The 13,109-nt window shown below is 30.3% G+C and overlaps 1 protein-coding gene across 3 annotated transcripts; it reads right to left on the bottom strand.

Moving 5' to 3' along the window:
• Nucleotides 1-4,552: 4,552 nt before the first annotated feature.
• Nucleotides 4,553-12,218, bottom strand: LOC137830702 (protein indeterminate-domain 5, chloroplastic-like). Of its 3 annotated transcripts, none has more exons than XM_068638179.1 (5): nucleotides 12,053-12,218; nucleotides 11,391-11,638; nucleotides 10,569-10,965; nucleotides 7,218-8,377; nucleotides 4,553-4,889 (listed from the first exon to the last, which is right to left on the bottom strand). In XM_068638179.1, exons 2-4 carry the CDS (start codon nucleotides 11,542-11,544, stop codon nucleotides 7,249-7,251), a joined length of 1,680 nt encoding a protein of 559 aa, XP_068494280.1. In that variant the 5' UTR covers nucleotides 11,545-11,638; nucleotides 12,053-12,218; the 3' UTR covers nucleotides 4,553-4,889; nucleotides 7,218-7,248. The 3 variants fall into 3 exon arrangements, with proteins under 3 accessions (XP_068494280.1, XP_068494278.1, XP_068494279.1); XM_068638177.1 differs by having other exon boundaries at nucleotides 11,771-12,124; XM_068638178.1 differs by lacking the exon at nucleotides 12,053-12,218 and having other exon boundaries at nucleotides 11,391-11,693.
• Nucleotides 12,219-13,109: the final 891 nt, after the last annotated feature.

Raw genomic sequence — 13,109 nt, 5'->3', positions numbered from 1 at the left:
CATGCCTGTGTTTGTATATTTGAAAATTTTAGAAAAGTAATGAGTTATTGCCTTTCATACACAAAAAGTTATAAAAAATTTAAATGTATTTTAATTTGTCTTTGTTTATTTGAAGTAAGAAAATTGAAAAATAATAATTAAATGTAGCACTTACAAGTAAGTTAGTAATTATGTATTTTTTCTGTAAATGAAATAGTTATATTTAATGACATCAATTAGTCTTTGTGTGTATTGAGATACTTTAACTAAAATGTAATGGAAAATTGAATTATATGGTTTGTATGAGAAGAAGCTATATGTTATAAATAAAACAAACTTTACTCTTAGCAATTTTTTTGAAGAAAAATAAAATAAAATCAGTGTTTTCATAAACTAATTTACTATACATATGAGTACGTTTTTAATATAAAGAAAATATTATTTTTAGTGGTTTTCCATATCTCTTATTTGGTTTCGTACCATGCTTTAGAATTTGGAGCATGTTTTAAACAGGAGTGCAACCTTTTTTAGATGGAATTTCACTCGCTATAGTACAATAATATACATAGATGTAAAAAAAAAAGAGTAAAATATATTTTTTATCCTTTCAAGAAATTGATTTTTATCATTAGTCCAAATTTTAAATCTCAAATATTTATAGTAAAAAAAGTTATTGGAGTAAAAAAATTATTGGAATGGACTTTTGTTAGTTTTTCTTTTTACGTGACAAACAAAATTTTTAAACAAAAATATTAAAATAGTTTATACTGTTATAATATTATAATATAGTTAATATTGAAACCACTAATTCATATTTAACACACAAAAATACTCTAAAATGGTGAATAGTGTGGGTGTGAAACTTACAATACAATTAGGTTTTTACTTCCTGCACCTCCTTAATTACTAACTGCACCTCAGAGAGAGAGAGAGAGAGAGAGAGAGAGAGAGAGAGAGAGAGAGAGAGAGAGAGAGAGAGAGGAAGAAAGAAAGAGAGTTAGTTTGAAAACCTCATTCTGAAAGTTATCATTTATATTTTAAAATAATTTATATTTGGAAAAACTTATTGTAGAAATTCCATTTTGAAAAACTCGTTCGGAAATATATCATATATATTTTAGAAAATTTATTCTGATAATTTTGTCCCAAAATAATTTGTTCTAAACTGGATTTCATTTGATGTAGAAAACTATTTCTGAAAATTTCCAAAAATAATTATTCTGACATATGTTCAGAATAGATAATTCAAAAATCACTTTTATAAAAGGTAAAAAATAGTTATTTTTAAAATTATGGAGGTGTCCGAAGAAAAAGCCTACCATTATGGGCCATGAAGCTGAACTTGATTCAAGCCCAAGTGATGTAATTTGTTGATTCAGTATCCTAAACATGCCTTCTATTTGAATAAATTGAAGAAATAGTGAAATAACTAAATATATAATATAAAAAATTTATACACTAATTAAAATATATTTTAATCCCAAAAGTCATATTTTTCACTTTATTATTTTTCTTAATATATTAATATTTATTATTTTCTTGTGTTTGTTTTTTATTTTTTAACAAATTTCAAAACAGTTGAAAAATATGCTCTTCTCAACCTATATATTTTTCCTTTATAAACAAACAATGACTTATTTTTGTTACTTTCATTTTATCACATTTCTATTTGTTTATTCTTTATTTACATAGAAACAGACAGTGTAAAGTAATCAATTCGTTCAACTAATTTTTTTATGGTAAATTGTGTAACTGGTCAGTATAATTCCATTCATATGCATATATATTGAAAAAATAAAATGTCATTTTAATTAATTTTATAATATTATTTTGATAGTAATTAAATAACAACTCACACCTTTTTAAAAATTATACATGAAAATGAATTATCATTTCCAATATATCATTATATATACAATCTTTCCACACACCTTTCTAAAGATACTTGTTAAATATTTTTATTATTTTACAATAGAAAAAGGTGAAGGGTAATGTAAAAAAAAAGTGTTTTCTTACGGATTTTGCGAGAGATGTTGCTTTTTTACTGTCAAAAAAACATTTTATTTCCTATTTTTCAAAATAAATATAGGTGATTAATTAATTGATTAAATATATATTTTTCCTAATAAGGTAATTATTGAAATGTATTTTTATCTATTTTCCAATTTATTTGCCAAACAAATTTTCAAAATGATTTTAAAATATTTCATACTGAATATTTTTTACAGTTTAGACCTAAAATTCGTTTTTTACGTAATAAAAAAATATCAGTAAAAATCAATTCTAATAATCTTTTAACTACCAATATTCATAAAATTTAAAATTTAAAAACCAATTTCATATTAAGAAACAAAATTTTCTTTATAACATCAACGAAAAATATATTTAATCATAAATTAATGTATAAACAAATAATATATTTAACCTTAAATTAGTGTATTCAAATGAACCTAGGTTTTTGGGAACATTGGACACTCTTAAAAAATAGACAATATGTTAAATAACATTAATATTCAAATAATCAAAGAAAAATAGCTAAGTATTTTTTTTTTTAAATCTAGCAACATTATTGAAGAAACAAAGTGTTGTATTGAATAACACCTACATTTGAAGTTGATAAGTAGAATAGTGCAACACATGACGTAAAACACTGTCCATGCACCCGAAAGAAAAAACTTAACAAAGACATGGTTTTTTTCTTCCCATATGTTTTTTAATTTTTTAATATACCAATAATCATAAAAATATTCTTTTAAATTATACATCACGAAATGTCTTCCTGCAATCATTTTGGAAACATTTATTCTAAAATATATAATTTGAAATGGTTTTTAATATTGTTTCAGATTATACCTATCCGTCATCTTTTTATTTATTAAAATATATAATTTTAAATTTACTTAATACATTCTTGATAATTATTTTCAGGACATATGGAGGATTTCAAAAAGATAGTTTGTTGTTTTTACAGTCATTATTCTAAGTAACATTATTACTTAAAGAAAAATCAGAAAAATGTTTTTAACCTAACAGACTTAAGAGGGGGTGAGGGTTAAATTTATTGAACATAACTTACATTATCTCTAACAATATTAACAATTTATTGAATTAAGAGCATATTTTCATTATTATAATTATGCATGAGTAAATTATGAAGATTAAATTGAGAAAAATAAAAAATAAGATGGAAGAGTAAGTGTTAAAATTAAAGTAGGAATTTCACTTATATTCAAATTAGAACTACTTTTTATAAAAGACTCCGTCTAGTTAATGAAAACAGAGAAGAAGAATTAGACACATCTATGAGTTAAAAATTATTAAATGAAAATCAATTTTAGAAACAAAAAATAATTAGTTATTATAGTGATTAAATTATAAACCATTTTATAGACTACAATAATTATTAGTTTTTAAATTATTTTTTATGATTGATAAATAGTTTCTAAATTTGTATCTAGATTTTAAATTTGGTAGCAAAATCATTGATAGCTAATTAGATACCAATTTAGAAACTATTTATCAATAATAAAAACTAATTTAAAAACTAATAATTTTTTTAGTCTCTAAAATGGTTTCTAATTTAGTCATTATAACAACTAATTATTTTTATAGTCTCTAAAATTAGTTTCTATTTAATAATTTTTTATAGTATTTTTTTATTAATAAAAAAATAAGAATTATTTAATGAATAATCAAACTCTTATTTTTTTATCAACAAAAAATAAATAAAATAAAATAAAACACTTCAGGATGTCCCAACCCTTATACAAAATTTCAAACAAAGTTTTCTATGATGAAACTCTTATACACACTATCAACTATCAGAAATAAACATGACACATTCAAAACATTCAAACTCAAAAAAAAAAATTAACACTTAACAACAATTTAAGAACACCAGTCTCCAAATCAGAAAATCCAAAATAAACTCCAAAACAAAAACTACTTTCACAGGAAAATTAAATTATTTTATATGATTGATAAATAGTTTCTAAATTGGTATCTAGATTTTAAATTTAGTAGCAAAATCTTTGATAGCTAATTAGATACTAATTTAGAAACTATTTATTAATAATAAAAACTAATTTATAAAATAATAATTTTTTTCGTCTCTAAAATGGTTTATAATTTAATCATTATAACAATTAATTATTTTTATAGTCTCTAAAATTAGTTTTTATTTAATAATTTTTTATAATATTTTTTTATCAATAAAAATAAATAAATAAATAAATAAATAAGAATTATTTAATGAATGATGAAACTCTTATACACACTACCACAAGAAATAAACATAACACTTTCAAAAAAATTTAAACTCATACAAAAATTAGCACCTAACAAAAATCCAAGAACACTGTCTCCAAAACAGAAAATCCAAAATAAACTCAAAAACAAAAACTACTTTGACAGGAAAATTAATGACAGAGAGTGTCAGATGAAGCAAGAAAAAGAAAAGTGTGAAAATTACGAAGACGAACAGTTAAAGGCAGTGTAGCAGAGTTGGATAATTAACTTAATTTAAAAAAAAAAGATTTGCAAAGAAGCATGTGACATAACGGGACCATCAGGATGTGAAGATGTCGAAGAACATTTAAGCAGAAAATGCCAAAGTATATATGAACAAAGTCATTCATGGCACTGAAGTTTAAACATAACTAATGTAATGCATTCTCCAATAACAAAATCTATTCAACTAAACCATGAAAATCTTCAACCTGCTTTGTTTATTATCCCAATAAACATTTAGAAAGTTGGTAGGAGTTGAAGAACCCTAATTTTGAACCCTAATTTGCTTGCGCTATTAGTAAATTGCAGAAACTTCCACATGTGCTTCCCTAATGCTGCACTTTACAAACCCTTAATTAGATCAACTCAAGACTCAAGTTTCAATGGAGCCTCTTCAAATCCTGAAAAAAAAAAGAGACTGTGAATTTTTTTTTATCAATAAAGAATAAATAAAATAAAATGAGACACTTCATAGATGTTTCAACACAGACACTTCAAAGGTATCTCAACCCAAACACTTCAGGAATGTTTCAATCCTTATACAAAAAGTGGTCAAGACCAACCACCAAACAAATCCTCAATTGAAAAACATAATAAACACTACAAGAAACTAAATAATTGGTAGTTAAAACTTTAGTTGTTAATTAGATACCAATTTAGAAACTATTTAATAATAATAGAAAATAATAGAAACTAATTTAGAAACCAATTTTTTTTTTTAATTTCTAAAATAGTCTCTATTTTAGTTCATATTGTAACTAATTATTTTGGTCTCTAAAAATTGGTTTCTATTTTATGATTTTCTTGTAGTGAAACTACATCAACAGAAATCATCATCTACCTTATCAGATTTCTTACGACAAGGCTTTATTCAAAACAAAAATTAAAGTGTTGCCAAAACTGAAAAGATTCTTCTAAAACTGCTACTTAATTACTTAGCTAATTAACTAGAGTACCACCTAATTGGAGTTTCCCTATATATAGTGCGACAAATAATACACTCATTATTCTAACAACTGCATGCATAGTTAACTTCAATAACAGATGGAGAATAAATTCAAATATTATATACTTAAAAAGAGATTATGCTTTTTATACCACAGTGAAATGAATAAACACTAATACTTAAATCTCATTATAAATTTTTAAAATTGAAGTACATTATTTTTTATAAGTGATTATGTGATTTTACAAATGACTGGTTAATAACTTATTTTAAAAGGTTCTAACATCAAATACTTATAACAAATTAGTAACTGATACAAGCAATTGTATTGCAAGTCATACATGCATTGAAATATTAATTAATTCATTTATGTGTCAAATGAATATATTAATTTATCTTTAAAGGAGGCAATTAATATATATAAAGGATATATACAGAACAATAAATATAAGTTATTAAATAAAATTTTAATGGCTAAAAATTAAAGTTAAAATTAAAAACTAAGTACACATAAGTTATATTAAGTTCGTTAAAAAAAACTTATTAAGAATATGATTTTTTTAAATAGTCATGTACTTAATTAATTTTAATCTTAATCATTGTCCTTTTACAAATATAATTTTATGTTCAAGATTTATAATTCTCATATCCTAAAAAATTAAAATATTCTCTTGTATCAAAAGCAATATCCACTTTCAATGAATCACCTTACATGAACTTTAAAAAAAACCTTTTATTTTTAAAGTAATTATGAGTCTTAAGGAGAATTTAAAATGTATATAAACAAAACATAACATCAAAACAATATATTATCAGTGAACTTAAATTTTCCATCACTACTTACACAAAAACATACAACTATATCCTGCAGCACAAATAGCCTTTCAAAATACTGTATATATATAGAGAGAGAGGTATGTGTACGTGTACATTGTTAGATATACTCATTGGTTATTTTCTTAAATATATATATATATATATATATATAAAGTATTTGAAATTCGTCAAGATAAAACATTCTCTGCAAGACATTTAACAAAATAAGTATATCTAACAATCTACACATAAATGTATGTATAATAAAGTCTTTTAAATTCGTCCAGATAAAACATTCTCTGCGATGCATTTAAGAAAATAACCAATAAGTATATCTAACAATCTACACATATACATATATATATACATACATATACCTCTCTCTCTCTCTATATATATATATATATGTGGTACTATATATAGTTATATGACAGTGGGAGAAGATGTGAATAAGAGGAGGTATTGTATTGGTTAGATGAGGGGCCACCAGTTTGACACTTGTGACTCTGCCAACCCAAAATATATCCAAAAATGAAAGAAAATGAAAAGGAGAAGACAAGAGAAGAACCAAAGTACTGTACAACGTCCTTGTCCACCCCATGCAAGACAACTTGTCAGACCACACGCTCTTTTTCTCAGTACACTCATTTTTTTCCCTTTTTTTCAAAAGTACCACCATCTTTCTAACCCTCATTCACCTTCACCAATTATACATCAAATGCTTAATATATGCATCTCACATTCTCCATCCCTTCACTTTCATCTTATTTTTATCACATCAAATGCAACCCTTAATCACCCTTACCAATCATCATCCATAAAGTGTCACTAATTATTACTATATTCATTTTCAGTTCATCACGAGATGTTATGATTGATATAACAGTTTTAGCTGATAAAATATGTAATAACTGATAAACAGATACAATTGATATCTAAAATATCATCTAATAAGCAATAAGCGTACCTTTGTATTGTACTTTGTTGGATGATTTTCCTCACTGAAAATTCCCTCCACCACCTCCAAAAGCTTGACCTGACGGCGCAGCACTGTTATTATTATTGCTGTTACTGTTATTTCTTTGATCTGCTGCTTCCAAAGAACTCAAGTTGAAGCCATGGTGTTCTCTGTGTGGAACTCCTCCACTCCCACTCATGCCTCTAACTATCTGACCCACACCCAGAAAATCGCGGGTGAGTCTATCAGACCCTCCAATGCTGCTGCTTCCGCTCATTGCATGCACTTTTCCCTCCCTGTTGTTATGATCATATGCTTCAAACCCACCTTCGAAAATGGAAGAGTTTCCACTCACAGCGAACGAGTTCATCAAGTCTTGCAGGTTGCTGTTGCTCTGCTCGTTCACGTTCCCTCCGAACATTCCGCCGCCGTAGCCCGCAGCATTCACCCTGTGTTGCTCGGATTTTGAGCCGCTGCTGGAGGACGCGCTTCCGAAGCTTTTCAGCAGCGAAGCGGTGCTGTTGCTCGACGAGGCACCCATCTGTGCGGCTTTCTGAAGCAGTGCAGTTGCGGACATGTGAGATAGCGCGTTTGCATTGGCGTTTGCGCTCACAGCGTTGTTGCTGAAGAGAGAAGGAGCGCTTGAAGTTGTGAAGAAGTTAGTGCCCTCGTTGTTGTTGTTGCTGCTGCTGTTGTTGAAGTTTTCTGAGAATGAAGCATTGGTGGTGGCTGAAAGGAAGGGAAGGTTGAAGGGTGAGTTGGTGTTGTTGGTGAGGTGATCAGAGAGTTGCATTAGTCCTTGTTGGAAGGGTTTGTTTTGGAGCAGCCCTTGTTGTTGCTGTTGTTGGTCGGGGTGGTAGTTTTGGTTAGGTTCGATGAAGAAGGGTTGTTGTTGTTGGGAGGGTCTGAAGGGAGAACCTAGGAGGTGGTCGAATTGGCCGGTTCTTGCGGCGGCGGCGCCGCCTAGGCGGAGGAGTTCTGTTGGTTGGGTGGTGGGGTCTTGGATGTTGGAGATGTGAGAAGCGACCTGAGAAAGGTTAAGAGGGATGGTGTTGGCGGCGGTTCCGAAGAGGTGGGTGCCAATGGCGGCGCCAAGGTTTGGCGGCTGTCTTGCACTCTCTTGAGCAAGTGCATCGCAGAACGCCCTGTGGGTGATGAAGCTGTCTCTCCTGCATTCATGCCATGGGATTCAAACAAAATATTCATATATAAAACAAGCTTCTTAATTTTTATATCATTAATAATTTTAAAACATAATTATATAAAAAAATTATTAACAATTTGTTAATAATGTAATAATAATTACATACGACCATCAACTCTTACAATAATTTTTTTAAATATATTTAGAATAATTTTTAATTACTTAACAAATGTTCAAGTTAATCTAAACTGATTTTCAATATTTTGCAGGAAGTGTCTCATTGTTACTTATCTTATAACATGATTTTTTAACTATTAGTCTTCCACATGATATATAATTAAATTTTGTTAATTTTTTTTTCTTGTGAATCGCTTATATGTTAGTTGGAGATTGATCTTAAATTACACAATATTTTTTTATTTACCAGAGAATATAAGAATGATTGAGTGAATTTGTTAAAAATAATTCAGAACAAGAAAAATTAATTTATATAGATATACCTTATAAGTTTTTTTTGCTGATGTTAAAAAGTATTTTTAGAAGAAAATTAATATACATACGTACACAGAGAGATAGAGAGTTCATAATGATTTTTAACCTTGATTTAAAACTTTTTAAAAATGACATGAAATAGTTCACTTGAGAAATAATATAAAAAGTATATAATTTAAACTTGTCACGTATCTTAAAGTAAGAATAGATTACTAGAATTAGGACATGGCTTTTCCAAGTAAAAGACAATGAAAATCTTAATCAGAATCACTTAAAAAATGTTAGCATCCAAACATAAGAATAAAAGCCTTAATTGTGCCGAGGACAAACATTTTGCGTGTATTTATGAAACGAGTAATAAGAAAAAAATAACATGGTGACAACTCGAGAAGCAATGAGAAGATAACTGAGAATTTCCAAAAGGGTACAGAAGAAGTAGGTGGAATAACTCAAGTAGAAGATGATAAAAAAGTTTAACCAATGAATTAAGAAGTGCAGTGTGAAGGAGGTGAGTTCAGGAGTGTTGAATAAATGGAAGCAAGGAATAGTATTGAATGTTGGTGTGAGATGGAAAAAGCATGATTGTGAGATTGTGCTGAAAGTGGACTTGGTTTGACTAGAATGCTATAAAGATTGTGAACAAGTATGTGCCCACTTTGTGAGTTAATGATTAACATTTATTAGGTACTGAATATCTCTGATGTGAATTCAGCATGACCACTCACTTGCTCCCACCATGATAAAACCTCAAAATCATGTGGTGGAAGGAAGAGAAAAGTAGTACCACAACTAGATACATAGAAACAGAGAGAGAGAGAGAGAGAGAGTTGGATGCTTGATTAGGCCATAACGTTATCATGAAAAGGAGAACCTGCAAGACCACAGTACTGAACGCATTCAGCCAACCCAGAAGAAAACAAAGGTTGTAACATATCACACAGATATTCTCTCTCTCCTCTTCATGGCTTAGCAACACGTGAATAGAAAACAAAAGAAGAAAAAGAAAAAAAAATGGCGGTGTTTTCGAGGTGAAATGGGAAAGGGGTTTATGCCTTTTGATGAGAGAGAGAGAGGGCTAAAGAGGGTGCTGTTCCTCCGTGTGTTTGTTCTGAACGCCCTATAACCAAGGCAGTTTCCAGAGATTATTCACGTGGGGGGATGTTTCCATCCATTTCTCTTGGTTGGCCACCGTACCAATAGAATCGAATGATGACAAAGGAAACCATACCAGAGAGAACAAACCAAGCGAGTGGACACAATCTTAATCAATCAAATTGAAAGCAAACCATACTCACAACATAAACAAACCATCTAACCCCTTTTCTCTATTAAGAATTGGTTAAATACTAAACAAATGCTCCAATTTTTACTATATGATATTCTCTGATAAACTCAACAAAAAGTTGATTGGATAGACTCGAAAACAGTTCTCATATTATATCAAGAAATGCACTTTTAAGTCTAATTCAATGTCATTAGTAAATGAGTTGTGTGTTTGAACACAAGAATCTAATATAACCCTTAAGCCAACCCCAAAGAAGGCAAAACAAAAACGAAAGCAAACCAGACACTGTTCTCCTTCTTCTGTTTATGGCCATTTGTGGCTGTGTTAGGCTAAATTTTGCATAATGAGTAAAAATACTTAGTAAAAGTTGAGTGTTTGGAAAAAGGGTAACAGCAATAGATAGATGTTAATAATGAGTACTATGTTTGGGGTGTTTTACCTGGAGAAGAGTGTACCACAGTCACATCGGTATTCTCTGGTGCCACAAGTCTTAGAATGGGCTTTCCAATCTGATTGAACAGCATACTTCTTAGAGCACTTGTCACACTTCCACTTCTTCTCACCATGTTTGCGAGAGTAGTGTTTCTTAATCCCTGTGAGGTCTCCAAGAGCTCTTGAAGGGTCATGGTGGACGCATGTGGGCTCAGGACACAGATAAACCTTTCTCTTTGGCTCTTTTGTAGTCTTCTGCTTAAGCTTCCAAGGCAGGTTGTGTCCTCTTCTGTGTAGCTGTAGGTTTTGCTCCCTTTGGAACCCTTTGTTACACACCTCACATATAAACCTGTTTGTTGCCATTAGGGTCTTGGGAGATAGTGCTATCACCTCCGCATCTGGATCTGTTGCCATGGAAAAATGCCAAACAACAAATTATTACAAAACTCATCAATTCACACAAGGTAAAAAAAGAAAACAAAAAGAACATACTACCAAAACCTGCAAATCAAATCGAGGAAGCTTCAAGACAAACATTTCCAAATACATTTGTTTATGAGCAAGAAACCATATATGTATAAGAATCACTTGAGTGTGATCCAATCCATATACAAACATCCAAATACATACATGCCCTTTTAATTTCAGTCCATCTTAATTACATTTGTTTATAGATTAGGGTTCCCTAGGGAATTCACACATACCAAGTGAAACAAAAGGGTACCAAAGAACATTTGTGGAATGAAAATAGATGCAATATCCATGAAAGGAAAAAAAAAATTATAGATTAGATCTTGGTATATCTGATTAAAAAATTGAAGATACTTGCATGGTGTTCCAGGCTGGTTTCTCTTTTTCTTCTGGGGTGGTGGTGCAGCTGGAGTTGTTGAGGAAGATGGTGTCAAGGAATGCTGCTGCTTCATCTGGTTCTGATCGTCTTCTCTGAATCCAAAGAGTGATGCTGAGGAAGATGATGTGGCCATGTCTTGCAGCAAGCCCTATATATAAAAATAAGCCTCTTCTGCTTCTCCTGGGAGTATCCTTTTCTCCTTGAACCCCACAACTGAAATCAGAATTCTGGAAAATCCACATGCAATTTGAGTCCTCCTCAATTCACAACCCCAAAATCTCAAAAACAAAACTCTTAAGCAATTAATAGAATTCTAGCAAAGGAAAAACACAGAGAGAGATATAAAAGGGTTGGGATACCTCTATTTATTCATTTGTGTTTGCTAATAAGAAAAACATAGAGGGAGATAGAAGGGAGAAAGAGAGATTGAAGAGGGAGAAATTAATAGCAATAGCAATAGCAAATATTCAACCCCTCCATGGACAGTGGCTGGTGTTAATATTCTCCTGAGGTTGGCTTGTTATAAATGAGAAATTTGAGGTGGCAATGATATTACTGAGTTTCTTCACTGATTTGGTGTCATGCAGATACACCAACACATATTCACAAAACATTTTCCTTTTTTCTGTATTATTCTCTACCTTTTTTCCTCTTGAAAAGCTTTTCCAGATTTTGCTCACTTCTCCCTTGTCATAAATGAAAATTTTACACTAGCAAAAATTAATGAATGAGAGAGAGGGTAAGGCCTAGGGGTCGGTGGACCCAATCCTCAGCCACATAACGACATAGGATGTGTGAAAGCAGCATGAAACAGCTACACCACTCTCTCTCTCTTTCTATCTCATATTTCGTATCTTCTCACTCACTCCCAGACAAACTTTCACTCATCACACAGCCCCACTGGGCCTCACAGAAATTTCAAAAGGAAAAAAAAAAAAAAAAGGACAATGAATGAAACCCTTAAACCGTAAAACCAATGGTAAAAGAAATGGCAATTAAACTAAGCAAGAGAAATGGTTATTAACACTTAATTGGTAAAATGGTATGAAGGAATATATAGGGATGTTTTGTTTTTCTTGGTTTTGTGTGCAAATATTATTATTGGTTTTGGTTTGTAAAGTGGAAAAGAAAGCACCTGATGGTTGATTGGGTGAGGGGTGAATGACACTGTTTGTCTGAAATTCAGCGGAGGCAGAGTGTACTGTACTGTTACCGTTTAGGGTCACTGACATGGAAAGGGCAAAAAAGGATTCTGAAACTCTATGTGCTGTGTTTGGCTGACTTGGGTTGAGGTCCTTCTTCCCTTCTGTTGTTGCATGCAATGTATGCAGTGCCTGCCTGGTCCTTCCCAAGGGTCACATCAATGGAGGGTCACAACCAAGGCTACTTTCGTTATTTTCGAACAAAAAGTGCCACAAATCACCATCACAACACCCAAGAAAGGACCTAATCCAACCACTATGGATAAACAAATCACCAAGCAATTTTTTAGAATCAAACTCACTCAAGAGGTTGCTAAGTATATATATCACAGCTTAATCCTCACTCACAACTGCTAACTCAATGAACACCATGCAGCAAAGATATGGACACTCATACAATACGGAAATAATACAAATATATGTATAACTTTTTAAATATAGGACAAAAATTTATATATTATATAATTATGAATTATATAAATTAATAATAAAAATT

Source organism: Phaseolus vulgaris, chromosome 7, assembly GCF_000499845.2.
Source record: "Phaseolus vulgaris cultivar G19833 chromosome 7, P. vulgaris v2.0, whole genome shotgun sequence".
NCBI classification, from domain to species: domain Eukaryota; kingdom Viridiplantae; phylum Streptophyta; class Magnoliopsida; order Fabales; family Fabaceae; genus Phaseolus; species Phaseolus vulgaris.
Note: the sequence above shows the minus strand (reverse complement) of the source record. Positions and strands in the feature narration are given on the sequence as shown.